At 41.9% G+C, this 27,928-nt stretch overlaps 1 protein-coding gene across 5 annotated transcripts in view; it reads right to left on the reverse strand.

Moving 5' to 3' along the window:
• The window catches only part of SERGEF (secretion regulating guanine nucleotide exchange factor), a 245,359-nt gene extending 219,755 nt beyond the window's left edge, over positions 1-25,604 (reverse strand). For 2 of the 5 annotated variants that reach the window (XM_045016967.1, XM_045016972.1), the window contains exons 1-8: positions 25,231-25,602; positions 18,207-18,345; positions 17,381-17,536; positions 16,683-16,777; positions 14,100-14,160; positions 12,619-12,732; positions 11,659-11,721; positions 8,944-9,102 (exon numbers count right to left, since the gene is read on the reverse strand). In XM_045016967.1, coding sequence (XP_044872902.1) covers positions 8,944-9,102; positions 11,659-11,721; positions 12,619-12,732; positions 14,100-14,160; positions 16,683-16,777; positions 17,381-17,536; positions 18,207-18,345; positions 25,231-25,260 — 817 coding nt within the window. In that variant the 5' untranslated portion in view covers positions 25,261-25,602. Of the gene's footprint in view, positions 1-8,943; positions 9,103-11,658; positions 11,722-12,618; positions 12,733-14,099; positions 14,161-16,682; positions 16,778-17,380; positions 17,537-18,206; positions 18,346-25,230 lie in introns of all 5 variants that reach the window. The other 3 variants (XM_045016968.1, XM_045016971.1, XM_045016969.1) reach the window with 2 other exon arrangements.
• Between the last annotated feature and the right edge of the window lie 2,324 nt (positions 25,605-27,928).

The raw sequence follows: 27,928 nt of genomic DNA on the forward strand, positions 1-27,928 counted from the left end.
TATGCCCAACATACAGTTAACCTCTACTGTGAGCTCCTTAAATGACTGCATCTTGTGTAAGGTAGCCTTTACTCAAAAGCAGTCCCTTCTGCAAAAGAATCTTTGCTAAAATAGGGTAGCTGAAGAGCTAAAGATAGGTTCCCCTTAACAGCAGAGGCTTTACTGGCACTAAACAAGAGCCACAGAAGCAGTGCTTGGACTCCGATGGAGCTTCTCAGTATTACAAGGCTTGCAAGGCATCCCTTACAGGCTGCTTCACTGATAGGACTGCTTCTGAGACTTAATTCAAAGCAATACCAAAAAGGACCTCTAGTGAGCTGAAACTATACTGCTTAGACTTCAGAGGCCAGTTTCATCACTATCATAAATCCACTTAGGGCTTATCTACACTTAAAACACTGCAGTTGCACTACTGTGGCCGCACAGTTGTAGCATTTCAGTGAAGACTCCACTTACGCTGATGGGAGAGGTTCTCCCGTCAAAGTAGGTAATTCACCTCCCTGAGAGGTGGTAGCTAGGTTGACGGGAGAATTCTCCCATCCACTGAGCACTGTGTATGCTCGAAGATAGGTCAGTTTAGCTGCGTTGCTCAGGGATGTGGATCTTTTAGGTTGACGTAAGGCAGCTTACATCAACTTAATTATGTCAGTGAACACACTGCAGCCTAGTCCCGCCAATGTAAGTACCATACTACACCAACATAATAACTCCACCTCCATAAGAGACATAGGGCTTATGTCAGTGTAGTTAGGGTGACACAATGTCTATGCAAACATTGCATTACTAAGATCAGCTCTTGGCTGTCTTATCAAGAAAGCTGGGCAGCTAGAGCTGGCTGCCCCAGGCTTCTGCTCCCAGCTGCCTGGCTCCCCACTCCCAGAACCGAGAAACTCGGGCGACCACCCACCACTCCCGGCACAGCCCTGTCTCTCAGCCCCCCACACTGCCCCTCTTCAATCAGTGGAAGCACTCCTGGTGAGGATGCAGATCACCAACAGAAGGAGGGTAGTGTGGACATGAGCCACCGCAGCTGTAAGTCAACCCAACATAGGTTGAGTCAAGTAGGTAGTGTAGACATGCCCTGAGCAATGTAGTTATACAGAATGAATTTCCTAGTGTAGAGTAGGCCTTACTTAGATGCGTTTGCACTAGACCTATTACATTACTTAGAAGCAAATTGTCATGGTCTTATCCAGTGGTGACAGAGACAGAAGATACCTGTGCATGTACTGCAGACAACTACTAGAGATTTCCATTTGCTTCCAGTGACACGAGTTATTGCCTTGATCCAAATCCTAGCAGGGATGAATCCCCACTTGCTTTAAAGGCATTTCTTAGACTAAGAGAGTATGATTCAGTTTTGCTATATGGATCAGTAATATGCAAAAAAAGGCCTCATAAAATAATTTTATGTGGGCTAACTGGTGTGATGCTGAGGGACGTCCAAGGAAGTTCAGATTCAGTAATGCATTTGGCTTCAGGACTTAATGCTACTGAAGCTGTTTTCATAGGGGTTGATTGTGTATTGTTCCTCCGAGACTTCTTAGCGCTGCAGTGAGATTTGCATAGGAGGCAGAAATAGCATTGTAACTGCACTGCCGAGGTACTCCCTCTGGGTGAAGGAACTAGGAATTCTTTAGTTGTATCAAGAATTTCTTCATCCAAACTCAACTGAAGTGTAATTTCATTTGATAGGTACATGAAAAATAGATTAGTGAATTTATTCAGGAGAATACTTAGATAATAAAACAGCCCAGATTAAAGGAGTTTATTTATCTGCCATCCCAGTTAATCAGGAAATCACTTGTTTTGAACTGAAGATGATGATTCACCTTCAATAAGTCTAATAAAGGCTTTTCTCTCTCACTTTTGCTATATTTAGGATTGCCTTCAAGTCAGGTGAGTTATATTCTTTCATAGAGTAGCCTAATTTACATCTTTAGCTTTCCAGTACAGGGCTCGGTCCTCTTTTGAAACAGATGAGCAGTAACTTCTAAATTCACACTGATCGATGTGCAATTCCCCTCTGACTGATGTAAACACGTTGAGGGAGACCACAAATGACAGCTAACACTGTTATACAAGGTGAGAGGGTGCAGTTGCTTGTGTTCATAAGGCATTGTCTATTTTGAAGATGCCTGTTATAGCAATGACTGTTGCGGCATTGAGCATTTTGCTGGCGCGGAGGCTGTGGTGACAAAAATTGTTGTCTAGAGCAGTGCTGTGCTCATTAGCTGCAGAGAGCACAGCTGGCACTGGGAACTGAGGCATGAGGTTTGGATCAGATGCGTACTTGATGTGAAGAGCAATATTGATGTTGCAGTCAGTAACAGAGGCATTGCTACAATTGAAATTTGTGCCTGAAAAGTCACTCAGCATAAGTATCAATATAGGAAGCAAAGTAGAGACTAATACAGGTTTTTAGCCGATCACTAGGGGTCTAATGCAAACCCAACTGGATGCAATGGGAGACTTTCTATTGACTTTAATGTGCTTTGGACCAGACCTTACTGTACAAGGGGCACTGCTGACAGCAGAATAATAATTCTTCTTGAAAGAGCACAAGGAGGGCTGTACAAGCTTAACTACATGTCTCCTTTTGTGGGGAACCTAGGAATCAAAGCAGAGGCAGAGGGCCTGCATTGAAGAACTTCATCTGCTACTGAAAATAAGATAGCACAAGGGGAATGAGAGACCCAAAATTAAAGAGACTGGAATACTCTGACAGAAACAACCCAATTTTAAAAGGATAAAAAAATGACACTTAAAGGAGATCAGTTAAGGTGAATGTCAATATGGAATATAGAACATTCCGTGAAAGAGAGTAACAGCCCTAACAAGACAAGCAATTCATGTTCCTCAGAAAAAGGTATATTAGTCCTGAACCAATGAATTTTGTGACAAACAGCACAAAAACAACAAAGGTAATGAAGCTCTCAAGAGAATGACAGAGAGAAGAACTTTCATTATCATTGGATGTGATGGCATATCTTGCATGGAAAAAAAAGTCAGGCATCCCCCTGACCTCAGAAGTGAGTTCTCAGCTATGATGAAGGAGCAAGTAAGAAGAAATGAAAAGCACAAATATTGCTGAACATGACCCTGCAAAACCCTACCCACAGCATACAAGAAACACAGTAAATGTTTAAAAATAAGATCACTGTAAGTGGGAGAGGCAAAACAATATAACTGAGGGGGAAAATAGGCCATGTTGCTTCCTTACATCTAATAATGAAGAAATAACTTCCTGGGACATGTTTACACAGTGTCAAACCAGGGCATCCAAAAAAACAGCCAACTCTTCCTCCCTATGGCTTCTTTTAGCAACATCACTGTCCCATTTACTTCTTTAATGTTCTCTTTGCTCTGCAGTCAACTGCTGCTCCTCTGAGCAGATAAAAATCAAAATGTTTTGAAAGAGAACATGTTGGAATAGCAGCATTTATAATTTTATGTATGAGCAAAATGTTCAAGTTTTACCCAACCCTTTTCATTATGTGTCTTCACTGATAGATAGTATTTTACAGCCATGTTGGCAGGAATTTAAACTTTTGATCAGGATGATGCTTCAAAACATTTATTGGGCCCGAATTTGTACCGCTCTCCTAAACTTTTTCTCATCCTGGTGGGTCCTGAAACAGTGAAGCTTAAAGTAACGTCTATTTCAACTATACCACTACCCCAATATAACGCGGTCATGGGGAGCCAAAAATCCCTACCGCATTATAAGTGAAACGCCGTTATATCGGGATAGTGGTGGCAGGGCTCCAGTGGTGATTTAAAGGGCCCGGGGCTCCCCGCAGCAGCCAGAGCCCTTTAAATCGCCAGTTAGCCCCGCGGCCACAGCCCTGGGAGTAGCAGAGGCATGGCTCCAGCGGTGATTTAAAGAGATCCGGGCACTGTGGGGAGCCCGGGCCCTTTAAATCGCCGGCTGAGCCTCACTGCCGGAGCCCCGGGGTAGTGGTGGCAGGGCTCCAGAGGTGATTTAAAGGGCCCGGGGCTCCCCGCAGCAGCCGGAGCCTGGACCCTTTAAAGCACCGCCGGAGCCCCGCTGCTACCGCGCTATATGTGAACTCGTGTTATATCAGGTCGCATTATAGCAGGGTAGTGGTGTATTATATTTTGCTGTATTATAGACTATTAACTAAGTAAAACTCTCACACAACAAAGTTCCTTCATTGTGATTCTGTGGTTAAAGCCAATTTGAGTCTGATATTTCTGGTGATAAACATAGATCCCATTTCCACCTTCCATAGTAGCCAGAGTAAGTGGAGAAAATATCAGACTTCATTCTTTTTTTCCCCTAAATCCTTTATTTCCTCAATCCATCCATTTACCTCAATCTGGTGATTTTAGGTCCCTCTTTAACAGGGGAATCAGGAACATCTCATGAACTCAGCAGCACAAGACTCAAGCAGGGAGAAGGTCACATAATGGAGGAACACATATTAGAGAAGGAGTAAAATTTTCAAAAGGTATTTAGGTGCCTAAGATGCAGATAGATGCCTAATGGGATTTTCAGAAGTGCTTAGGTGCTTGAAATCAATGAGAGTTAGGTGCCTAAGTACTTTTGAAAAGGTCACTAGGCACCTAGCTGCATCTTAAGGTGCCTAAATACCTTTGAAAATTTGGACTTACGTGATTGAGAATCTTAAATCACATTGATTTTAAATAAGATAGGTTCCTAAGTGCCTAAAAGTCACTTTTTAAAATGGAAGTAAGTTCCTAAGTCACTTTGTCTCTTTTGAAAATTTTGCCCCTGATCCTTAGAGGGTAGAAGTCAGCACAGCTCCACTTAAATCAATTTCAAAAGTGTTTTCTCAATTAGTCAGAATAACCTGATGTTAGAGAGTGTGGTTGTCAAAGCTATTTATTTGTTTCAGTGTTTGTTGGTGATAAATATCCCCTACATGAAAGATTCATGTAGCTGATATTCATTGCCAACAAACACTGAAACAAACTGATTGTTTTGACAATCACCACTCTTTAAAATCAGGTTATTCTGACTAACATCTTGCTTCCCCCACTTCAGTGTCAGCATTAATGGAGGAACCACTTTTCTCATGAACCCTACAGTTAGAGATCAGTACTTTTATTCCACCTGAAAACAAAGATGATACATTTTCAAATAGTGCATTGCCTTGGTTATAGCTCTAAGAATTCTCAAGACAGAAGCCTCCAAAAACAGGTTAGAGTTTAAGTGGGGTTACAAAAGTTAAGGTAGTTGTCAGATTTGTGCAACTTTAATGTGATGCATACCTCATGAATGCTAGTGATGAATGCCATCTGTCACTAGAATACAAAAAATGCTTTGGTATCCAGTGGTCCACTGCATTCCATTCGTTTCCAGCACAACAGTTTGCAATATATCAGACATTAACATAGACACTCTTCTCTCACACCAATAGTATTATTTGGTACCATGCTTTATGGCACCAATCCAGCAAAGCACTAAGCATATGTTGAACTTAAAGCAATGAGTAGTCCCATTGAAATCAATGAGACTATAGTACTCATATGCTTAAAGTTAAGCACCTTTGCTTCCCTGGACCAAACCAGGTGAGCCCAATACAGCTAGTTAAAGAGGGCTGAGCTACACCTGGACCTATAAAGGGCTGCTAATGGGCAGCTGGGGGAGGAAGGGCTGAGACAGGCTGTACCATGGAAGAAACATGCCCACATTGGAGAGGAGTTAGCTCCTCTGGTGGGACCCTATAGCAAGGGACCAAGGGCTCAGGGAAGCAGCCCTGGGGCAGTTGCCCCAAGAAGGGAGCAGAACTGACTGAGACTGGGAAGCTGCCAGGAGCTGGAGTGCCAGAGACCCCTAGGAAGGATGACCCTGAAGCCTGGGGTCAAGGATGGAGTTAAAAGGCTGTTTTTTATTTGCTAACCTCTGTTAAGGAAATAAACCTCTGTGCAAAAGACTGGGCGTGGCAGGGCACGCTGTGGAGCCAGAGAGAAGCTCAGCCTGGTGACATATGCTGCAGCAGCAAATACCACAGGCTGTTTACATGTAACTAAAAAGAATATTTCCTGTTATCCATTTTTAATGGGTTGCTTTTTAATGTATCCAGTTTACTCCTGTCCTTGCATTATTGGACAGAGCAGCAATGAAAGTGCCATCATCAGATCAACCATTATTTTACATACAAGTACCTCTATCACATTGCCTTACTTATATATTTTCCAAGCAAAGGGCCCAATCCTGCATACCCGACACATGAGAATAGTCCCATTTTCTTTAATTTCACATGATGATGTAGGGTCTCTGCAGGATCAGACCTAAATCATACTCATTTTCTTTCATCTTGTCTCACAGGGACAGTCCCCCTCGTAATATTTTTTTGCCAATCTTGTCTGGATAATTTCTATTTTGCTGTCTATGAGGTGGCTCACCAAAATCAAACAATACAGCCTACCATCTCATTTTCTGGGATTTTTTTAATGCACATTTTTATTAGTTTTTAAATGGTGTAATAAAGCAGATCAAGAAAACCCAAGCACATGTAGAGCTAATATTAAGAGGAAATGCAAAAAAATTAGTCTATTTGTAGACATGAATACAAAGCTATATTATCTGTTATTTCATCTACCACATCTCATTGCACAGATGTCTTCATAAAGCATAAAATGAGGATAATACTTCCCCCGTCCCCTCCGGGAGTGTTGTGAAAACAAATGAATAAACTTGAGAGTCACTCAGAAGTTATAGTAATGAGGAATCACATAAATACCTAGATTTACGGAGGGATAGAATTCAAACTCCATTAATATTTAGCAGTAGATTAAAGAGGAAATATTTGACCTTTTTAGGCTTCCAACCTTAAAAACAACTAAATCCCATTCTACCAGGTTTTCTAGATGCCTGCAATATAATTTGTAACTGTCCTTTTTATAATAGTTTAAGAAAATCATTTTGAGGTTCACATGTGAGCACAAAATAATATAGACAGTGTGGTCCTGCTAGCATGCACTTGTATAACTGCAAAGATGACTCATAGTATCATCCAGAATCTAGGCTGACTTCAGTCTTAAGTACTTATATGGCCTCCATTATCATAATATCTGAATACCTTCCCAGTCTTTAATGTATTTCTCCTCACACTGACTTCCTGAGGTAAATAAATACTATAATTTTATAGTACATTTAATATTTGATATAATAATTTTCTACATTTTACAGATGGGGAACCAAGGCACAGAGTCTTGCCCAAGATCACACTGGAAGTACGTGCAGGACCAGATTTACAGGCAGGCGACCCAGGAGATCACCTGGGATGCCAGACTCAAGGTGCTGTTTTTGTTGTTAGCGACAAAAAGGAAAATAGAATGCTTGAAGTAAAATGTTTCAGGTATTCGTATGTTGATTCATTTTTCACTAACTTCCTAGAATGTTCTGGACCTTTGTAGAATCTCGTGGAACATTCCAGACTTTCTGAGAACTATATTTTCCTCAAATCTCCTACAATGTTGTTAGCCATGCCCTCATGGGCATATAAGGGGCGGGGCATCACCAGTCAGTCAGTGAGATATAAGAATGAAGTGGAGAGCCCAGCTACGATATTATGAACCTTGCTTTACTGTGTAATCGTGAAGGTGTACTTGTGTTTTAAGACTTGAAGGGTGTAAGTAGCAACTAATAAAGGACATATTTAATACGATGCCAGAGATATCTATCAAACCCCTATCTAAGCAACAATATTAAATAACTATTGTTACTTCTTTTAACATGCTTAACATGTAATGTTTGATGACTTTCTAAGTCTGTGGAACATAGACTTTTGCTCTCCCTAATACTGTCTGTTTTCCCCCATAGAAAATAAAAGATGTCCCCAAAGAAGCCTTCAGGAACTCAGTATAGGAAGCAAAAAGCTCAGTTGCAATCTAGTTTGCAGAAAGGGGTAAATTTGATGGGAAAATATCTAAAACAGGACTAGGGTTAATATCTAAAACAGGACTAGGACTACTTAACACTGGTCCACCCAACGTTGGTGCACAATTCAATTTCTTGATGTTAGTACATTTCCGTTATTCTTAAAATTAAAAAGTTTCTATAAGCTTACAGGAAATGATTTTTTTTATTTGCTTACATATGGCGTGAGTAAGTACAGATTTACAGATCCTAGCATGCAAATTTATTGTCTTATATGACAGGGATAAATCATGCATCAAAGTCGTGAAATGGGCTACAAATGCAATAAAAAATAAGATACTTAAAAGTTTAACAAATGGAGGGGGGACACCAAAGACACTCCTTGCCTGAGGTGCCATTTGGTCTAGAGCCAGCCCTGAGTATGTGGCCAAGCAAGTAATTGAAGCCAACTTTCCCAATTCCCAGGCTAATTCCCTAACCACCAGACTATCCTTCCTCACTAACTAATAAAGATCCCACTGCCTGGGAAAACTCTTTGCCTGGGGGAACCACAAGGAGCCTCATCAATAGGTTTTCCTCAAAGTATAACTTCTGTGGCCTTGACAGAAAACTGCCAGAGGCCTCTCACCAAAGATGACCCTGCAACCTGGAAACTGCAGCCAAAATCTTCTACCACTCTGCACAGAACACCACCAGACTCTCTTCTCTCCAAGGACAAGGTTACACCTCACCCAGAGGGCTAATCCCCTGAATTTCTCACTTACTGGAGAGTTACCCCCTTTCTATCATCTGGTGAGTTGAGCTGTTTGTGTATATCGGTGCTTTTGTAGCAGCAAGCATCTAAAATAAGCCAGACGCTCTTATTGTATACTAAGTTTTCAGAGAAGCAGGACTACTCTTGATGGAAAGAAGTCTATTCCCATACTTTTTGAAGACTATCACTGTACAGCTTTATCTGAAAACACCTCTGTGCATCACTATTAACAATGAGGAAGATCAAATTAAAAACATGTTTTGCCAAGAATAAAGCGGATATTTAAGTATTTGCTTGTAACTTCTGGATCTCCTACCTGTTTGTGCCACTACATGTGTCCATCCACTCCAGACCGCTCCAATCTTTTCACCCGAGAAAAAATGAGCATCTATTTTCTGGGGCTCAACAAGAAAAGTCTCTTTACTCACTAGCTGCCCATGTTTGTTGCTACCCCAAACACACAATTCTCCTTCATCTGAAATAAATACAAAAGTAAAGAAATTAGAGAGAAGCTACTTCTGTGAAATATCAACAGATCGAAAAAAATACAAAGGGAGGGTAATACATTAATTCAGTTTCAATTTTTCTTGTATATTTCACCCACTATTTATACTCCCCTACAAACACAAACACACCCTGTAATGTAAAAAATAAAAGGAGCCATAAGGGCCCTCAACACATTTTCCCTTCCCAAGGCAGAACAAATAACTCTGTTCATGCCTCTCTCCACTACAAGGACACTGACTACCATTGAAATAGATTACTTTTTTTTCTCTATTTGTTAATAAAATAAAAAATGAAAATAAAAATAAAAAGTGAATAAAAAAAATGCATATGCACACATCCCAAAATCACAATGCAAGCTGGGGTGTGAATCTGACCCACATTACCCTGTCACTGAATAACTGTCCATGTGGACCTTGCTGACGCATATTAACAATTTGTTAACGTGCTTTGATCTAGTCTTCTTTGAAATGGGACTAATCAAAGCGCATTAACGAACTGTTAAGAGAAACAATGAATGCCAAAACAGACTTTTTTAGGTTTTCTAAAGGACTCTGTCATTTTTTCAATTAAAAAAGGGGTGGGCGGGTGAAAATCAAGTAATTGACTTTTATTTGTCTGGAATTCTCCCCCAGAAAAAATTCTTTTCTCAGGGGAAAAGAAGATGACAGAAATCGCTAATTTCAAGCAAAGAAAAAAAGTTACGTTTTTCTAAGGCCATAACCAACATAACATTTGTGTGGCTTACAATTTACTATGGATGCTACAACAATCTACCTACCGTTAGCCCCTTTTGTACATTTTAATGTGACCCCTGTAATTTGCACACAACCCAAGGCGGTACAGCACATGCCTATAGGCCATATAGTTGCTACTATGTTGGGCGTAAGTAGTAAGCTGGGCACTGAAGGAGTGAATTAACAGTTTCATCATCCTTCTTTTAAAAATGTGCCATATGTTTTTGTAACAATCCTTTCTACAGTTCTGTAAAACTTTCAAATTAATGGTATTCCAAGTATCACCAGTAGGCGGCAGGCGAGACTAAGAAGAAATGAAGTATACAATAAACAGTGCCTCACATCCATGTAAAAAAAAAACCCTGCAGATTGTAGCTCACTGGTAATTTAAAAACAAGGACTGTAGTACCTTGAGTCAAACACACACCTTTAAAAGCTAATGCAGGAGAGAGAGAGACAGAAGTGTCATTATTAAATAGCTTTGGATCCTTAGCATCAGGAGCTTTGGTCTTTTTGTAGCCAAAAAGGAATGCTTGCTTAATCAAAATCAAGATAATAAAAACATGGAAGAATAATCCATTTGCTACTTAAATAAATTCACATCAGTTACAGACTAGTCCAGTATATATTGATTTTTCTCAGAGTAGCCTATACTTAGGGATAAATCAGTGTGCGTGTCTTAGAATTCAATAAAACTCACATTTTGCAATGTTTCCCCACATAATTATCACTCACTGTAAACTGGCCCAAGTGAATACACTGGTGCACAGTTTAGAAGATGTTAGAGATCCCAAACATATAGTTTTACTCAAGATTTCATGTCTTCAGAAAGATTAATACATTTTCCATGCCTCAAGATTATAAATCTATAGCATAAAAAGCAACCACCATACGTGGGGTCAGGAAGGAATTTTCCCCTAGTCACATTTGCAGTGGCCTTCGGGTTTGTTTGGTTTTTTGGCCTTCCTGTGCAAGGCAGGGTGTGGGCTGCATGCTAGGATCATCTGGATATATCTCACTCAGTGAATTCCGTGCCTTTGTGGGGGCGTCAGTCATTGGTGCACCTCAGTCCCTGCTCTTCTCTGCCTGTGGCACACAACAGTTTAGTCTCCTGTCGGTTGTAAATACTTTGGCCTAATTTCAGTTGTTGGGTTCAGCGTGCAGGTAGGCTGGGTGGCCTGTGATATACAGGAGGTCAGACAAGATGATCTGATGATTGGTTCCGCCTTTAAAATTGATGGGTGAATCCTGTTTCCCTTCACGCAGAGCAATACTCTAGCTGCCTTTCCATGTGACATGTTGGTTCCTGTTTAGCCAGCACAGAAGAACTGACTGCAGAGTGCAAAAGGTGGTGTTTACAAAAGCACCTGTATGATTTAGGAGAACACGTCCCACCAAGGTGCATTAATAAATCCCAGATTCTGCAACTCTTACAACAGGTAACACCATGCTTCACAGAATAGCCTTGTTGAAATCAATGAAACTATTTGTGGAGTAAGTGTATTAGAACCTGCCCCCACATGACTGAAGAGTGCTGGCTAGGATCAATTTGGGGAGGAGATAGTGTCCAAGGCAAATAAATCCACTTAACTCCATTTTTAGATAATTTACTCTTTCAAACCAATGAATACCACTGAAGTTATAGCATGCTGTGCTGTGACCCCATCAGATTTTACAAACTAAGTAGAGCCCAGCTAGAACAAAAATTAAAATTCACAAAGTCATAAATATCTAGCTTCTAAATACATTGCCCAAGCCTACTAATACATACATATATTGCTGGGGCCTACCTGTAAGTGACACTGAATGGTAGGAGCTGGCAGTGACTTTTTTCACCTTTACATCTTCCAGACCTAGGAAACATCAGTTCCATGGAATAAGTACAGGCAAGACACGTCTGTATGCCCAGATCCCTTGTAGTACAGAATAGAAGTATATTACTTCAGAAATTGCACCACGAGTGCTGTATATTATGTATTTTACATCAGAAGGTCTCAGCTTATGGAACACAGATCCCAAGGAAGTCAGCATTATTTGTCCAGGGGATTGTGAATCTGTGTTCCCATTCCATACCACACCACAGACACACTGCAAATGACTGTGCCAGTTCCTGAGGACATATTTAAAATGTGGTGCTGATGTGTTTCTGTGAGTAAGGGGAAATCCAGACCCCGAGCCCTGGCCATGCCAGTTCACACTGGAACACCAACACCAGGTGTTACAGAGATACGCTGGGGAACATAAAGGGGAAACCTGTCTGCAAGCCACAGCACATCTGCAGAGCCACTCCATGGAGGTTACCATGGCCACTCACATCCCTGTAATGTGAGAGAGATAGGAGGGTCCATGGAGTGTCAAAGTCCCACTCCCAGCACATCAGCCCACCCATGTTCCAGCCCCGCCATGCTGCCACACAACACAGCTCCCTTACATGCACATCCCCTCTTTGCACACAGCAGCTGCCCTAGTTCCCACTGTGTCCAGGCAGGAGGGGGTCTGGATTTGTCCCTTACCCGGCATCAATTAATTTATTACTTCTGTAATGACCTTCTGTAACGCATCTGAATCACTGCAAAATTATGGGAAGCATAGATAACACACCAGGGGGGCTAATAAAAAAGGTGCATTGTTTGTATGTAAGTACATGGTCTATATTACTATATTGTTTGTATGTAAGTACATGGTCTATATATTACTGTTCCCATCAGGCCTACTGTCTTTACAAAGAAAAAGTGTGATTCTTTAGTTACCTGTTACTTTACAAGGTTCTTTTGCTGTCAAGAAGGATGGGATCATTTTCCCTTGGCTTGCCCGGTTTGCCCGAGAAGCCATGCCTGTTCCCCACTGGAACACCATGCCGCTTTCTTCTCAGTGTGAGCATACAAAAGGAAATTAAAACACAGAGATTATTGACAAATTCAGTTGACTGCCTTTTCTCTTGTTAACTAATTTCAAAAGAGTGTTTGCTTGGCTTAGTTTATATTGGTGTTAATTAAAAAGTTATCTATAAAGAATACTACTTTCCACTTATATTACCCTTTTCATCCCAAACACACTTTACACACATTGAATGAATCCTGAGAAGGCCTCCAAGAGGCACGTGGTTATTAATCTCCTTTTATAAATGGGACACCAGAACCAAAGAGGGGTACATGTCTTGCTCCAAATCCCTGAAGGCTACATTGTGGAGTTGCTCAAGACTCACGGCCAGGAGAATTGTGCATTTGAACTGCCTCAAGAGAGGATATGGGACTGAACTGTGATTCAAAGAATCACAATTAAGTCCCACAATTCAGCCTCCTGTGGAAAAATAAATTCTGCCAGCCCTTTACCTGGCACAGTTTACTACCATCTCCATATCAACCCAGCTGTGCTGGCCAACATGTTGGGAAGCAGTCAAGGCTCTACTGACTTCCCACCTCTACACATCCACTTGCACAGCAGTGCGGAGTAACAACCCCATAGTGGCTGATTTCCCTGCTACACTGTGACCTAACCTCTTATACCCAGTAGTCCTCTGCTCAGACCCCTACGGCTGGTCATAATTTAGCCCAGAGGATACAAGAATCAGGATCTGGATTATAATTGAGAATCGTGGTCAGAGCTAAGGGGTGCTTGATTCCTAGTACTTGTTCCAACCACTAGACTACACACTTCTTCCAATCTCTATCTCAACCCTTTTACCCTTCACTCAATACCCAACTGTCTGGAACTCATATGCAAGTAACAACAAGAAAGCAACAGGCTGACTGTTGATTGCAGCAAAACCTGCCAAATCCACAGAATGACTGTGGAAGACTCCCCATCAGGCCTTGGAGAATTCTGGAAACAGATTGCAGGATAAGGCCTTAAATTTCATACAAACTATGACCCGCCAATATAGAGCACAGCTAGTAGGAGACCCAAAAAGTCACTAAGGGCCAAATTTTAGGTGTCTAAATAGCTTTGAAAATCTGGCCCTGTGCTCTTGGACAGTCTCCTTTCAGCACCATTTTTTGGAACGAGGTGTTTCTAGCATATTCATTACCATGTTCTTGTCTAACATGCCTGTCCTTACCATGGACAGGACTGTTCAGGTGTCATTTTCCTATGGCTTCTGTAACAAATAGGAATAAAATCATAAATCCTTTCCCTCCCCCCACTTTTTTTAATGTAAGCTATTAGACATCTCACAAAATAAAAGTAGTATTAATTTCTGGCTGAAATGTTAAATTTATGATGGCATATTCACCTGTCGCAGCAAGAGCATGTCTGAGTCCCGCAGCAACATTCACCACCTTCTCTGTGAGGGACTATTCAAACATAAGAAAAAAACATATTTTCAATTTGCATTTTACACCTCTCAAAGGGAAACATGTTTTATCAAATGCAAGAAAATGGTATCGTATTTACAGACTATATGTCACAGAGTTCAGCACAAAGATATTTATTTTAGAATATATTTCAGTCTCATTTCAATTATAGTCTTGGGCATTTCTTAAGAAAACCAAGCAAAGCTTCCAGAAGTGCCATAGTACAGCAGCAGATCAACAGTTGAGCTCAAAATACTCACATGAAGGAAGAAATCTCAGCAATTTGTAACTAAGATGCAAACATACACAATTTTACAGCCCCCTTTTATCATACTGGATATTCAGTAACAAATATCAGTAACAAGCGGCCACCTTAGTCCAGAATGCAAAACAATTCACTGGTTCCAACACACTTTGATGATGGGCAATTTAATAATTTAGGCAGAGCTGGCAGCACGCTTATAGTTAATGGTGTGTAACACTTCAGTTATAAGACCCCCCCTGTCTTTACGTATGAACATTGAATTAAACTGTATTATAACACTTATGCACAGAGGGACCAAATTAAGGTTGCATGGGATGCCTTAATTCTAGCACTTCCTAACCTGAAGGCTTGATTTTGCAAACTTCACGTTCTTTTAACATAGTTTTGTGGGTGTAATATTGATATAAAAGAAATGGCAGCAAGCATGAGCATTTAATGTAACACAAATAGTGCTTACAAAACACTGCTCACGTGGTTTATTAAATTAGGAATCGACAGATATATACCAGCTGTGTAAAACCCCACGAGAAAATACTGTAGATGCAGAATGAGCCTGCATTGTCAGGGTGGTAGACTATAATTATCAGTAGTAATGCAGTAGCTTCCAAGGATGGTAGGTGCTGTACAAACACAACAGTTCCTGTGCCCAAGAGGACAAGATAACTTAACAGGTCTTTCTCTCATTTCTATAACCAGGCTGTCCCTGAATTTAAAAAAAAGTAACAGACAGGCTTTGGCACTGGCATTAGACTGGTAATCCTAACCAAAGAACCAGAAAGGACTTTGCCGTTTCTGAAGCTTTACAGAACGGGGGTTCTCTGCAATGCAACAGAAATGGAAATTTATTTGGAGAGGAAAGAGTTTCATTAATGTTCTAAAAATAGAAACCCAAGTGTAAATAGAGATTAATTAGAAGGAGAGAATAGTGCTGCCATGAGGAATTCCTTCACACTGCTGGGTTCATAGCCAACAGTGGTAAAGCTCCTCTGAGGATATATAAATCTTAATAGCTATTTCTTATAAGATTTTTAAAGCAATTACTTCAGAGATAGATTCTGATACCCTTATTCATGCTAAGTAGTGGCTTACCCATAAGTACTCCCATTGACTGCAATGATGACTATCTGTGGAGCAAGGTATTATTCAACACAGGCTGGGGTTTAAGAGTCTGCCCCTCAGCGTTTATGAGCGCAGGAAACGGACCAATAAGGAATGGGATTCCCTAGTCTCCAACATATTTCTTTTGAAACTGATATGTTTTGATAAACATTTGGAGGTTAAATGAGGACAATATAAATCCATTTTTCACTTCCTTTAAAATTCTTTTTTTTTAGCTGCTGCTTATCATTTCAAAAGAAAATGCATCTAAAATCCATAAAATTTTAATTTCCCTGAACACACACTAGTTTCTTATTGTAGGGATGATCAAAAGTGCTGATTTCTCACAATAATTTTTCTTATAAAAAATAAAATGTAAGGAATGGATTCTGCAACCTTTGCTAAAAGATCTTTCTGCATATTATGTTGCGCTGCTAAGTTGTAAATGCAGAAGCACAAAACCAAAGAATTGGCATTTATATAGCATGTGCCAGCAGCAGAAACTCAGTTGAACAAAAACTTTCCTATAGTAAACGTCCCAGAACACAACTGATTATATTGAAATCAGCTGTGTTTTTTAACAAGTTCTTCTTCAATCCTTTGAATTTTTCCAACATAAAGCCCTAAGAAACTAAATAAAATTTAAGATCAGTGGAAATCCTTTCCTTCTTTCCTCAAGTTTGTACTGAAACATTTTTAACACCTCATAAACCCTGGGTCAGAGCCTCAGATGGTGAAAATCAACACAGCTCCTTTGACTTCAGTCAGTTTACATCATTTGAGGACCTGGCCTATTGTTTGGTTGACTGTGGCTATTAAAATGTGTGTGGATGAAATTTTATGTCCTTTTCCAAAATGTACCATTCTCCTTTAGTAAAACTTGGCACCTTCTTCATTTAACACACACACCCACACACACCTCTACACCTTCCAGACGTGCTGACTTTCTAATATGTACAACAGTATTCACTCTCTTAAAATGCCTAATCCTGGATTTTTATCATTCACATGAGTAATTCTCTTGTCTTCAATGAGTCCAAGTGCTTGATCCAAAACTCACTGAAATCCATAGGAGTCTTTCCACTGATTTTAGTGAGTATTGTATGGGGCACTGAAAACAGGACAAGATCTGTAGAGGACAACTTTGTTGAGTCTTTACCTCAATCTTTTGTGGGATCAAACATCCTCCTGAAGTTTGAGGGACTCCTAGTTGTCCAAAAGAGTTAGACCCACAGGATAAAACTTGGCCATTTCCTGCAACATAATACAGCCTTGTTGGAGCAGTGCAACTCATAACATTATACCTTATGGTACATTTATGGTTATAGGCAAGATACCATAACACACGATTAAAAGAATTATATGCAAGATACCACAGCACAGCATATAAAGAACTGAATTGTCCCTTTTCAAAAAGCTCAAGAGCTCCAGGGCTTGTGTTCTTATAAACCATATTCAGTAAAGGTCTAAAGATAACTGAAGAGGGAGTGTGCAGAACATACAGCAATTCCACTTGCAAAGCAAAGAGCATAAAACCTCTGAGCACTCAAGCTTTGTATAGACCTTGGTACGACAGAGCTCTGTGCTTTTACTGTATGTCATAATATTTCTCCAGGCTCTAGTGGGAAACAGTGTGGCCCAGTGGACAGAGCACTGGTCTTAGAGACCTGAATTCAATTCCTGGCTCTGCCACTGGCCTGCTGGGTGACCTTGGGCAAGTAATTTCACTGCTCTGAGTCTCAGTTTCCCCATCTGTAAAATGGAGATAATGATACTGATCTCATTTGTAAAGCACTTTCAGATATGCTGATGAAAGCACTATATAAGAGCTAGATATTATTAGTGAGATGGACTTACCAGTAAGTATGATTGTAAAATCCCAGCCACAGGCCACTTGTATCACACAAACACTAGACAGTGCAGTGCATGAAGTAAAACACAGGACATCCTCAGTGTGATTGAGTCCCAATTGTCCTTCTTTGTTTTGGCCACATACAAAGAGTTCTCCTGCACCTGCAAAATAAAAGCACTGTCACAGTCATAACACAGGCAAAACAGAATCATAGACACATCGTGATCCTGCGATAAATTAGCACTGCGTGCATAGGCCTTATCTTCTCAAGACAGAATTATATATCTTTAACAAATTAAAAATACACTTTTCTTTCTTGTGTAGACACAGCCATGGAGAATGTGACTGCCAAGGAAGATGATTTTAACATTAACATTGCTCCCTCTCAGTGTTTCAGAGTGAAGTCTTTCATCTTATTCACTTTCTCCTTCATATCTTTCCTATTTACTAAGTAGCCATTATTTATGATAGAACTTTCTAATCAGGGGTTTGGACACCACTTAAGGTAAAGAATAACCTACCTTTTCAAAGTGAAATATCCTCTTTTTCCCCCAAAAGTAATGAACTCTCTTGCATAATAAGCAGATAGAACAGGCTAAGAAATAATTATCACATAATCATAAAATGACCATTAGAGGCAACTGAAATAACATAACTCCTCTCCAAAACAATTTAATTAATTGGCAGAAAATAACTTTTCCACTTTGCAATTAAAGATTGGCACCTGCTAAAAACTGCAATCCACACATAGGTGGCAGCACAGCACCGAGAGATTCTCATTCAGAAACATGCCAGTCCTTGCATTGCACATGTCATGTGAATGTCTGTTACCAGTAATAACTGCAGAGTGTCCTCCTCCTCCAGCAATGCTCTTAATGTTTTGACGTTTGCAGGAAAAATCTTTCAGAGACTGAGGCAACAGCACATCCTCTTTATGACCAAGGCCGAGCTGCCCATAGCTGTTTGCACCCTTTAAACATATACAAAAAAATAAAAATATGAAAGAGCTTTATTGATAAAGCAATTTATTAGCCTTTAATTAGAAATGGGTTTATTTAGGGTTTGCAAAAACTCAACCTGTCCGTATTTTGTTATGCAGAACTTAGAACACAGATACCTTGGATCTTAGGCCCATTATATGCAAACCCTTAAAAATTACTGAGTAGGCATCAGATAGTGCAAGTTCAACATGCCTCTGCCATTACACATCAGCCACTTTTATCCACTAGTACAGGGGTAGGCAACCTATGGCATTTGTGCCGAAGGCGGCACGCAAGCTATTTATCAGTGGCACTCACACTGCCCGGGTCCTGGCCACCGGTCCGGGGGGGGTTCTGCATTTTAATTTAATTTTAAATTAAGCTTCTTAAACATTTTAAAAACCTTTTTTACTTTACATACAACAATAGTTTAGTTATATATTATAGACTTATAGAAAGAGACCTTCTAAAAACGTTAAAATGTATTACTGGCACGCGAAACCTTAAATTAGGGTGAATAAATGAAGACTCAGCACATCACTTCTGAAAGGTTGCCGACCCCTGCACTAGTACTTAAGACTTCACAAGATTGCAGTGCTGCTGAAAGAGATGAATACTGCATGTATAATATTATACACTTGAAGAGCTGTATTTCATTCAAAGAGCAGCAGGTCCACCTAATCACTTTGCAAAGTTTGTTGGCATCTCCATTTTTAAATCTTGCAGTCTTACATGAATTTTGTTGAGGAAATTTTTAAAAAAGGAAGGGGTACTGATTAGGAGTAAAGAGATGGTATTACCACTGCATATACAGTATTTGTGAGCAGGGGCGCATCTAGGATTTCCGCCGCCCCAAGCAGGGCGGCACGCCGCGGGGGGCGCTTGCCTGTCGCCGGTCCCGCCGCGCCGGTGGACCTCTCGCAGACGTGCCTGCGGAGGGTCCACTGGTCCCGCGGCTCCGGCATGCCTGCGGATGCTCCATCGGAGCCGCGGGACCAGCAGCCCCTCCGCAGGCATGCCTGCGGGAGGTCCACCGGAGCCGCCTGCCGCCCTCCCGCGGGACGCCGCCCCAAGCGCACGCTTGGCGCACTGGGGTCTGGAGCCGGCCCTGTTTGTGAGACCATTCCTGGAATATTGTGTCCAGTTCTGGTGTCCACTCTTTTAAAAGGATGTTGACAAATTGAAAAAGGTTCAGAAAAAACCTACAAAAAGGATTTTAAGTCTAGAAAACCTGCATTTACAGTGAGAGACTAACGATCAATAGAGCCCTGCAAATCTGCAGATATCCGCAGACCATGTTTTCAGATTGCGGATGGATGCAGATCCAAATTTTATATCTAGAGCCCTGAAAATCTGCAGATATCTGCTTCATATCATGTTTGCTGATCATGGATCAGATGCAGATACAAATTTTGTACCCGCACAGGGCTCTAACGATCAATCTATTTTGTTTATTCAAGAGAGGGTTAAGAGGTGACTCAATCATAGTCTGTAAGTATCTACATTGGGACAATATTTCTGAAGTAGAAATTCTTTAATCTAGCAGACAAAGGCATAACACGATCCAATAGCTGGAAGGTGAAGCTAGCCAAATTCAGACTAGAATTTGAAAGATGCAATATTTTCACAGCAGTTATGTACTTGATGCGGGAATCATTTGGTGAAATTCTATGTCCTGCATCATGCAACAGGTCAAACTAGAATTACATGATGGTCCCATCTGGTTTTAAAATCTATTAAATAGTTTAATTTTTCTCCACTGTAGCCTGAAATATTATTAGAATCAGATGATAATTTCCTAAGAATATTTGCACTGGGTAAAGTAGAAGCCTGAGTGAGCAAATGGATTGAGACAAAGTGGCAATTGCTGTACTGCGAATAATATTTAAAAGATGCATGGCAATGCCTACTGTATGCATGTAAAACTGTAGCGGATACACGTAGGACCTGTTATAAACCACAAACATAGGGACAAAAGTTACTATGTAAAAGTGTAAGAGACTACATTAATAAACTACTAGGTATTAAAGAATATAAAAATGTGAAGTGCCTAACTGCTGGCGTACACATGCAGGATTCTCCAGAACTAGTACTCATATAAAAATATTTGCAATTGTAATCCATATTTATCACAGCAGTCACTGCCATGATGTATCTTAAGCAAGGGAACGCCTCTTTTTAGAGAAATACAGTATGTAATGCAGAATGTTGTACTGTACAGTACAGGGGCTGATTTCCAGAGCTGCTGAGCAAGGTTTATACTACATTTTAAATCATGGTAGGGTTTAAGTTCACAACTTGAGATGCAGAAAAATAAAGCAGTCAGCATCACTGATGCAGTCCATAAAGCTGTGGGCAGGCAATTCTTAAGTACTTATGTTGCCCTCAATACCATAGTTACTGAGCGCCTCACTCCCCTTCCTGAATTTTAGTCTCACACCATCCCTGTCAGGTAAAAAGTATTATCCCCATTTTACAAATGCAGAACGGAGGCAAAAAATAGATTAAGTGATCTGCCCAAGATCACATGGCAAGTGTGTGGCTAAGCCAGAAACTGAATCTAGGACTCGTCAGTCCCAGTCCAGTGCTCTATCCATTACTAAACCATCCTTCCCACCGTGCAGTAGCAAATCAACTCCAGTGCAGCTTCTCATTCAAACAACATGGACTGTCATAAGGAAAACTATGAATGGTCTGCACTGTGATACCATACATAGTATAAATGGCCACCGCTCTCACTAATTTACCAAAAAAGTCCCTAAGCGGAGACCTACTGTAAACATCTGGCTGATTATTTTAAAAAAACAGCTATCCTATTTCTCTATGCCAAAATTTGCTTATTTTTTGCATGCATGTGTTTCCTTATTATACAAACCCTCAACCCACAGTGTGATATGAATGGCATAAGCTGTGTTCTTTTTATGCAGACCTGGGCTTGTCAAATACTCCACAGAAAAGCTGCTGAATATTTCCAAATTCCTTTTTATAATTGTACAAATAAAATGTATCCCTGGCTAACTAAGAAAATTTGGCAAGATAATTTTAGGCACTTTGAGCCAAATTCACTACTGATGTATGCTAGTACAACTACAATGCTACTGATGGAATTGTGCCTGAATATATCAGTGCTGAGTTTAGCCCAGTGTGCCTGCTAAAGAATGGGTAAGGCTTGTTAGTGTTAAAATTATGCATGTAATAATTATGCTAATAAATATAACCACCCTCCATTAAGTTTTCATTAATGTAGATGTTCTCCCAGCATAACACCCCCAAAATGAAGTAAGAAGCACATGCTGTCTCATTTGGAACTTGGAACAGGTGAAATGGAAACACTTGTCTCTCATAGGCAGCTCTTTTAACTCAGAGAGGGCATGAAGAGAAGCTAGTGGTATATTTATAAGCTAAAACCAAGCCAGATAAATGAATAGCCCGAAGTAACCACTGAAAATAAAATATGGGAAGTCTTAAAATGTCTTTGAGGCTTCTCAACAGCACTAGTTGATAGTTAGATCAGCCAGACTCATGGACTGCTATCAACATCAATTCCAATAGCACATTTACTTGCCTGCAACAACATTCTTAGCAAAAACCTGTTACTGGGTGTTGGTGACCTCAGACTCAAAATTACTGCCCCCAAGCAGAAATTAATCATTAGGATTTTTCACTGCCCCTTTTCCACCTCAAATCCCCTGCCTCACTTGGGTTCTTTCTCTCTCCCACACTGGTTATAGAGCACCAGATGTGTCTTAAAGAGAGATGGTATCAATTAATCAGAAATTAATGTAGCAAATTTTAAGACTGTATCACAAAAGGGCACTTGGATGGAGAGGTCAAAGTTCATTTTGGGGATTTTGGCTTCACTGCATGGCCTACAACAAATTCAAGATTCCAGCCCATTTGGCAGCTGGAAATTGGTGTTAATCACTCAATTATAAATAGTACATATAATATCAGATGGTTTGGTGATTTATCACCACTCACTAATTGTACAACTCTTCTAGGAGGGAAACTTACATACTCACTACAAGGAGTATAAGACAATTAGATGCTGGGAAGGGCAGGGCAGGGCAAGGCAAGACAGCAGGAAGACAGAAGATGGATACCTTGGGCAGTTAGCAGCCTTCAGGATGGCAGAATAAGGTTTCCAGTTGCCTGAGGTGCCTATCTCCACTTACTCTTGCAAATCTGTATTATGATTATTTTTGACCAATATGGCTACTGCACACCAGAGTTCATGGGTGAGGATCAGAGCAGGTAGGGGCAACTATAGCTATCCACACCATGCTACCGATGTGTCCTTTATGCACCACAGCTGAAATCCTGGTCCCTCTGAAGTCAATGGCAAAACTCCTCTTGACTTCAAAGGGAAGGGGGAAACTTTTGGCGGAATTGGTGTGCATGAACCATGCAGATATTTGAGCAGAATGCAGACTGACAAGTCAGCAGCTATGATCTTTTTGCATATGGGCTGTGGCATGCATAGCCCATTGGCTCCCTCTTCCACGGTGTACAGGCCAAGGCACAATCAGCTACTAATGGATTATTTTTAGTGGATACCAGATGACTGTATTATCATATGACACATTGCAATGGTACACTGCAGAGAGGGACAGAGAGAGAACACATTTTCAGGTGTCCAGTCCAAGAAACCTTTAAATAGGGTTCTGAACAGACACACTAAACCCGCTAAAAACACAGAAATTGGGCTTGTTTTTGGTTTAATTGGCTTGTGAGTCGCTTGCTGGCTAGTTTTTGGTTTCTAGCTTGTTGCCCCCCCCTTTTTTTTTTTTTTTTTTTTTTTTTTGAGATCAGCTCCCGGCAAGCAGGGGCAAGGGGGAAGGAAGCGGGGAAGAGAGTCAGGGGTGCACAGTGGGCCCACCACAGTTCCAGACTGCACACCAGGGGGATCTAGTCACATAGAGTGTTGGGATTCTTATGGATTGGCTTGTTTTGAAATGGGATTAGCTTGATTTTTGGCTTATTGTGAAAGTCAGGGTGCTCATTTATCGTGTGAAAGTTGGCAACTGTGGTTCTGAACAGCAACCCCAATTTGGCCTTGAGTTGGTTAATTTCACGCTGCTAATACTTAGCAAAGCTATAAAGTAGCAGAGGTGGCACTGGAGTGTCAGCAGTCTCAGGCAGACATCACATTCCACTCACATTTATAAGGTGATCTTCACAACAATAAGAAACAGAAATTTTATTTCTTTTTTAAATAAAAGCTTAAATTCTGTAGACATTGATGGCATAGGAGCCGACACTTGCCAGGGCAAACTTCTCTCTAACTCCTAGCAAGGATTTTTTTCTAACACTTTGGACAGTAGCAATTCTCAAAATACACACAGCTGCTGAGATTCTCTCACACTGCTGGGGGGGGAGGGAGAGAAGGCATAATATAGAAATCTTTCAGAAAATATATTTTATTTCTGAGCTTTTTCAAATGGGATCAGAAAGGGGAGGATCACAAAGATAAACATTAAAAAGGAAGCATAGAAGCACATAATCTGTTCTATGTGAAGATTAACAAGGTAGCTCCAGAAATAGAGAGAGCTTTAATACAACCGTTCCATAGCCTTTTGCTATATATTTTTTAGCACTTTTATTCAGTGTGGCATGTTTGTATAAGGGGAGGTTTTGCTACACTCAAACATACAAATGGCAATGCCCATAATGTGTGCACTAGAATTGCATCAGGAGTAGCAAAGACGAACCCACAGAGTTCAACAATGCAATGCATAGCCACACTCATCTTTAACGCAGGGAACCTGAGGACACCACTGGACCCAGCATACAATGTCCCCACTTGTTATAAATCTAGGGCTTGACCCTGCAATTGTGCACGTGGGTGAACTGCTGTCCTTGCAAGAAGCCTTATCATATGGGCTGGAACTAGGGGTGCTCCAGCATCCTCTGGCTTGAAGTAGTAACAACCACCCAAATACCTGGTTTCTGCCTTCAGCACCCCTACTATAAAAATAGTTCTAGCCCCACTGATTTCACTGTAGCAGCAGCCTGACTATGCACAGGGAGTGGCAGGCTGCATCCACGCTGTGCCCTGTAATCTTCTTCGACAGTCTCTCTATATTAAACACAACGGTGGCTGCAATCTGCTCAGTCTACTTTACGCAGCTCAAAGGACTCCTGGAAAGTTAGCAGTTTCCCCCCACCCCTCGGCTTTGCAGCCCCTGCTATTACAAGACTCCAGCCATGCCTCAGATCTGCCACAGCTCAGAACTCGCCAAGGCGAGAATTCCCGGGCATGGGTTTGTCTGTCGATTTTCTGTGAGAAGTTTGACAAATAAAAGGGCAGAAGGGGGGGGGTGAAGCCCATTTACACCGGTCTGTCGTGACACCCAGGCGCTGCAGCAGCCCCGCTATTGCAAAGCGCAGCATTCGGGACACTCCGCGCTCTACCCAGGCCCGGGTGCGCGGCCAGCCCCCTTTCCGCCGCAGCCCCCGTCCCAGAACCGTAATGATGCAGGGTCCCAGGCCGGCCGGGGAGGGCCACGACTGGGGCTTTTTGAGGGGGACCCAATATCCCACCCGAAATCACGGTCAAGGTGCAGCTGCACGCGACACACCACACAGCCCCTGCAGGCACAGCCCGGCCTCCACTGGTGCGGGCGCAGGGGGGGGGGTCTTTGCTCTTGCAGAAGGGCCATAATTTGGTTTTAGCGAAGAGGAAATTGCTGGGGCGGGTACAAGTGCCTGGCCGGGAGGGTGGGAGAAGAGAGAACGGGAAGAAAATACCTTCCCAGCCTTCTGCTGCTTCTCCCTGCACAGGAAGCAAACCCGCCCCCCTCCTCTCCCACGTGCCCCCGGCCGCAGCCTCCCCTCCACCGCTCAGGGCGCCTGCCCCGGAGGCACCAACCTACCCAAGCAAACAGCGTCCGCGCCGCCTCCATAGGCCCAACCCGGCAGCCCCTCGCAGCTCAGCCCAGCCCCTTCCCGCCTGAAGCCCCGCCTGCGCCGGGTGGAGAGGACAGGCCGTGGGCGGGGACCCTGGGACGGGAGGCGGTGCAGGGGAGCTTGGCCGGGCGGCGGGTGCCTGGGCGCTCGCTACTTCTTTCCCCGCAGGGCCACGCGTGCTGCCCGTCCGCGCCCTGTACTTTCCGGAGCGAGCGAGCCAGCGAGCGAGCCTTCTCCGGACAGGCCCGAGCTCTCCCCGGGAGCTTTCCCCCTCACGTGCACACAGACAGATCCGCCACGCTGCCGCTACTAGAGACAAGGAGCCGCTTCACTGCCCAGCTCCCATCCCTGCCCTCGCCCGGGCACTGCGGGAAGCAGGAGCGTACGCGCGCCTGTCATTCCAGACTGTACCATCAGGTGGCTGCCCAGGCCCTCTGAATGCAGGAGACCCAGACAGCCTTCCCTCTGGCCTTGCCTACCTTTCAACTGCTCGGCTTCAGTCTTCAGAGCTCTTCAAACATGAGGGGGTTTGAAATCATATAAATGTGATTTACGAAAAAAATTAAAGACGGTTATGGTGGTTTATTTAGCTAGAGCTAGAAATAGCCCTGGCATTGTATTTCATGTTGTGGTTTTTGTAAGACAGGATAGTAGCTGGTAGTTAACACTTGCCCAGTTTTGCCCACATCAGCATTGGTGGCAAGCCAGGCAATGTCATGTGTGTCAATGACGTTCATGTCCCACTTCCTGCGATACTCAATGTCATGCAGCACAGCATATACCGTCTCCGCTGGCACATCTTGGATGTCAATGCAGCACTTGACCGTGTGCACTTGAGCAATTTTGTATTAGCTACTTTGATATTACACTTGCAAACTGCCAAATGGATAATACGTAGTTAGACTGTAAGCTCTTTGGGGCAGAGTCTGCTCTTTTGTTATATGTGTGTACAGTGCCTAGCACAAGCTGGGCCCTGATCCTACCATACAGGTAAATTATCATTGTCACCCACATATTAATATCATATTGACAGATTATATGCTTTGGTCTCTGTGGTATCTTATGTGAACTGTTGTTGTGGTATAGTCCAAATTAAAAACAACCCAGAATTATGTTAAACCTTTTGTTATTATTTAAATATTCTTGACTATAACATCCCAGTATGGTGTCAGTTGTTTAATCCCATATTCATCTTAAACTGTTGTATTGTCTCAGACTTCAGTTTATATACAGAAGACCAAATTCCTGCTCATGTCTGGATTTATGCCCCCAAATAAACACAAGTTTATTATGCTCTTGTGGGTATTTTGAACTATATTTTGGCTGCCCTGCACAGAAATCCATGCAGATTAGACCTGCCAAAAGCAAACAGAGGGTCTGTCATGTCTCTCAAGGCCAGGGGGGCTGCATTAAAACACAGAATATGTTCACCAACTATTAAACCATTCCCCAGCATAATGTGCAGAGAGTCAGCCTGCTGGTTTTAGGGAAGCCAAGACAAGGATGCATCCTAAGGTAGCCCTCTTGTGTGTATGTGCCCAAAATAATAGTGGTAATAATATATTTGTGATAACAATAACAAAGTCTATATTAATAAGCAGAAATGTAGGTAACTACCACATTTGTGTTAAAAATCCTTGGCTTCAGAATTTGAAATGGTGACTAAACTGGGCGATTCTCATTTACTTTGAAGCATGTGCATTCACAGAGGGGAGAAATTCACCCCAGTGAAGGTGGGGCAGAACTAGGCCTAGGTACGATTTAAATCGCAATTATGACATCAGTACAGAGTTTAAGTGAGTTTTATGCAATGCGTAGGCCTTGTGCAATGCCACTGCCTACGGGTGAATTGTATCCACTATGAGTGTATTGAGTGTTTATTATAGCCATTTCTGCTTTCAAAATATTGACAGAAGTCATGCTGATAAAACAAGCATATACAGCATATTTGTTCAAGAGTTACCAATTGCTGCAGATTATTTTGCATTACTGTTCCCATTGAAGCCAGTGGCAAAACTGCTATTAACTTCAAAGGGACCTGGATCCGGCCCAAACCAAAAGCATGTTTCTTGCTTAGTTATTTGCTATTTTACTTACCTATTTGTGGCAGCATCAGGCAGTGACATTTCTTGGATTCCGAGCACCAAGACTGGTACGTCTACACTACCCGCCAGATTGGCAGGTAGCAATCGATCTATCGGGGATCAATTTATCATGTGTGGTGTAGACATGATAAATCGATCCCCGATCACTCTCCCGTTGACTGCTGAACTCCAGCTCGGTGAGAGGCGGAAGCAAAGTCGACAGAGGAGCCACGGCGCACCACGAGGATGTGAAGTAAGTAATTTTAATTCGATCTAAGATACATCAACTTCAGCTATGCTATTCTCATAGCTGAAGTTGTGTATCTTAGATCGATCCCCCCCCCCCCACACACACACACAGTGTAGACCAGGCCAAAAGACAATATGAAGTATCTCTGGAACAGCATGTTAGCACCAGTCTATCAAGTTAAAAGAGAAGAGCACTTAGTGTAGTCATTTACACTTGTGTAAAATGGTGCCAGATTGGTTTGGTAGGGTTTTTTTTACATTCATTTTTCCCAGGTGTAAATAGGTACACAAATTATAAAGCTTTTGAGAATCTGGTGCCTTTGTGTGTAAG

This window comes from Mauremys mutica, chromosome 4 (genome assembly GCF_020497125.1).
Source record: "Mauremys mutica isolate MM-2020 ecotype Southern chromosome 4, ASM2049712v1, whole genome shotgun sequence".
In the NCBI taxonomy this organism is placed as follows: domain Eukaryota; kingdom Metazoa; phylum Chordata; order Testudines; family Geoemydidae; genus Mauremys; species Mauremys mutica.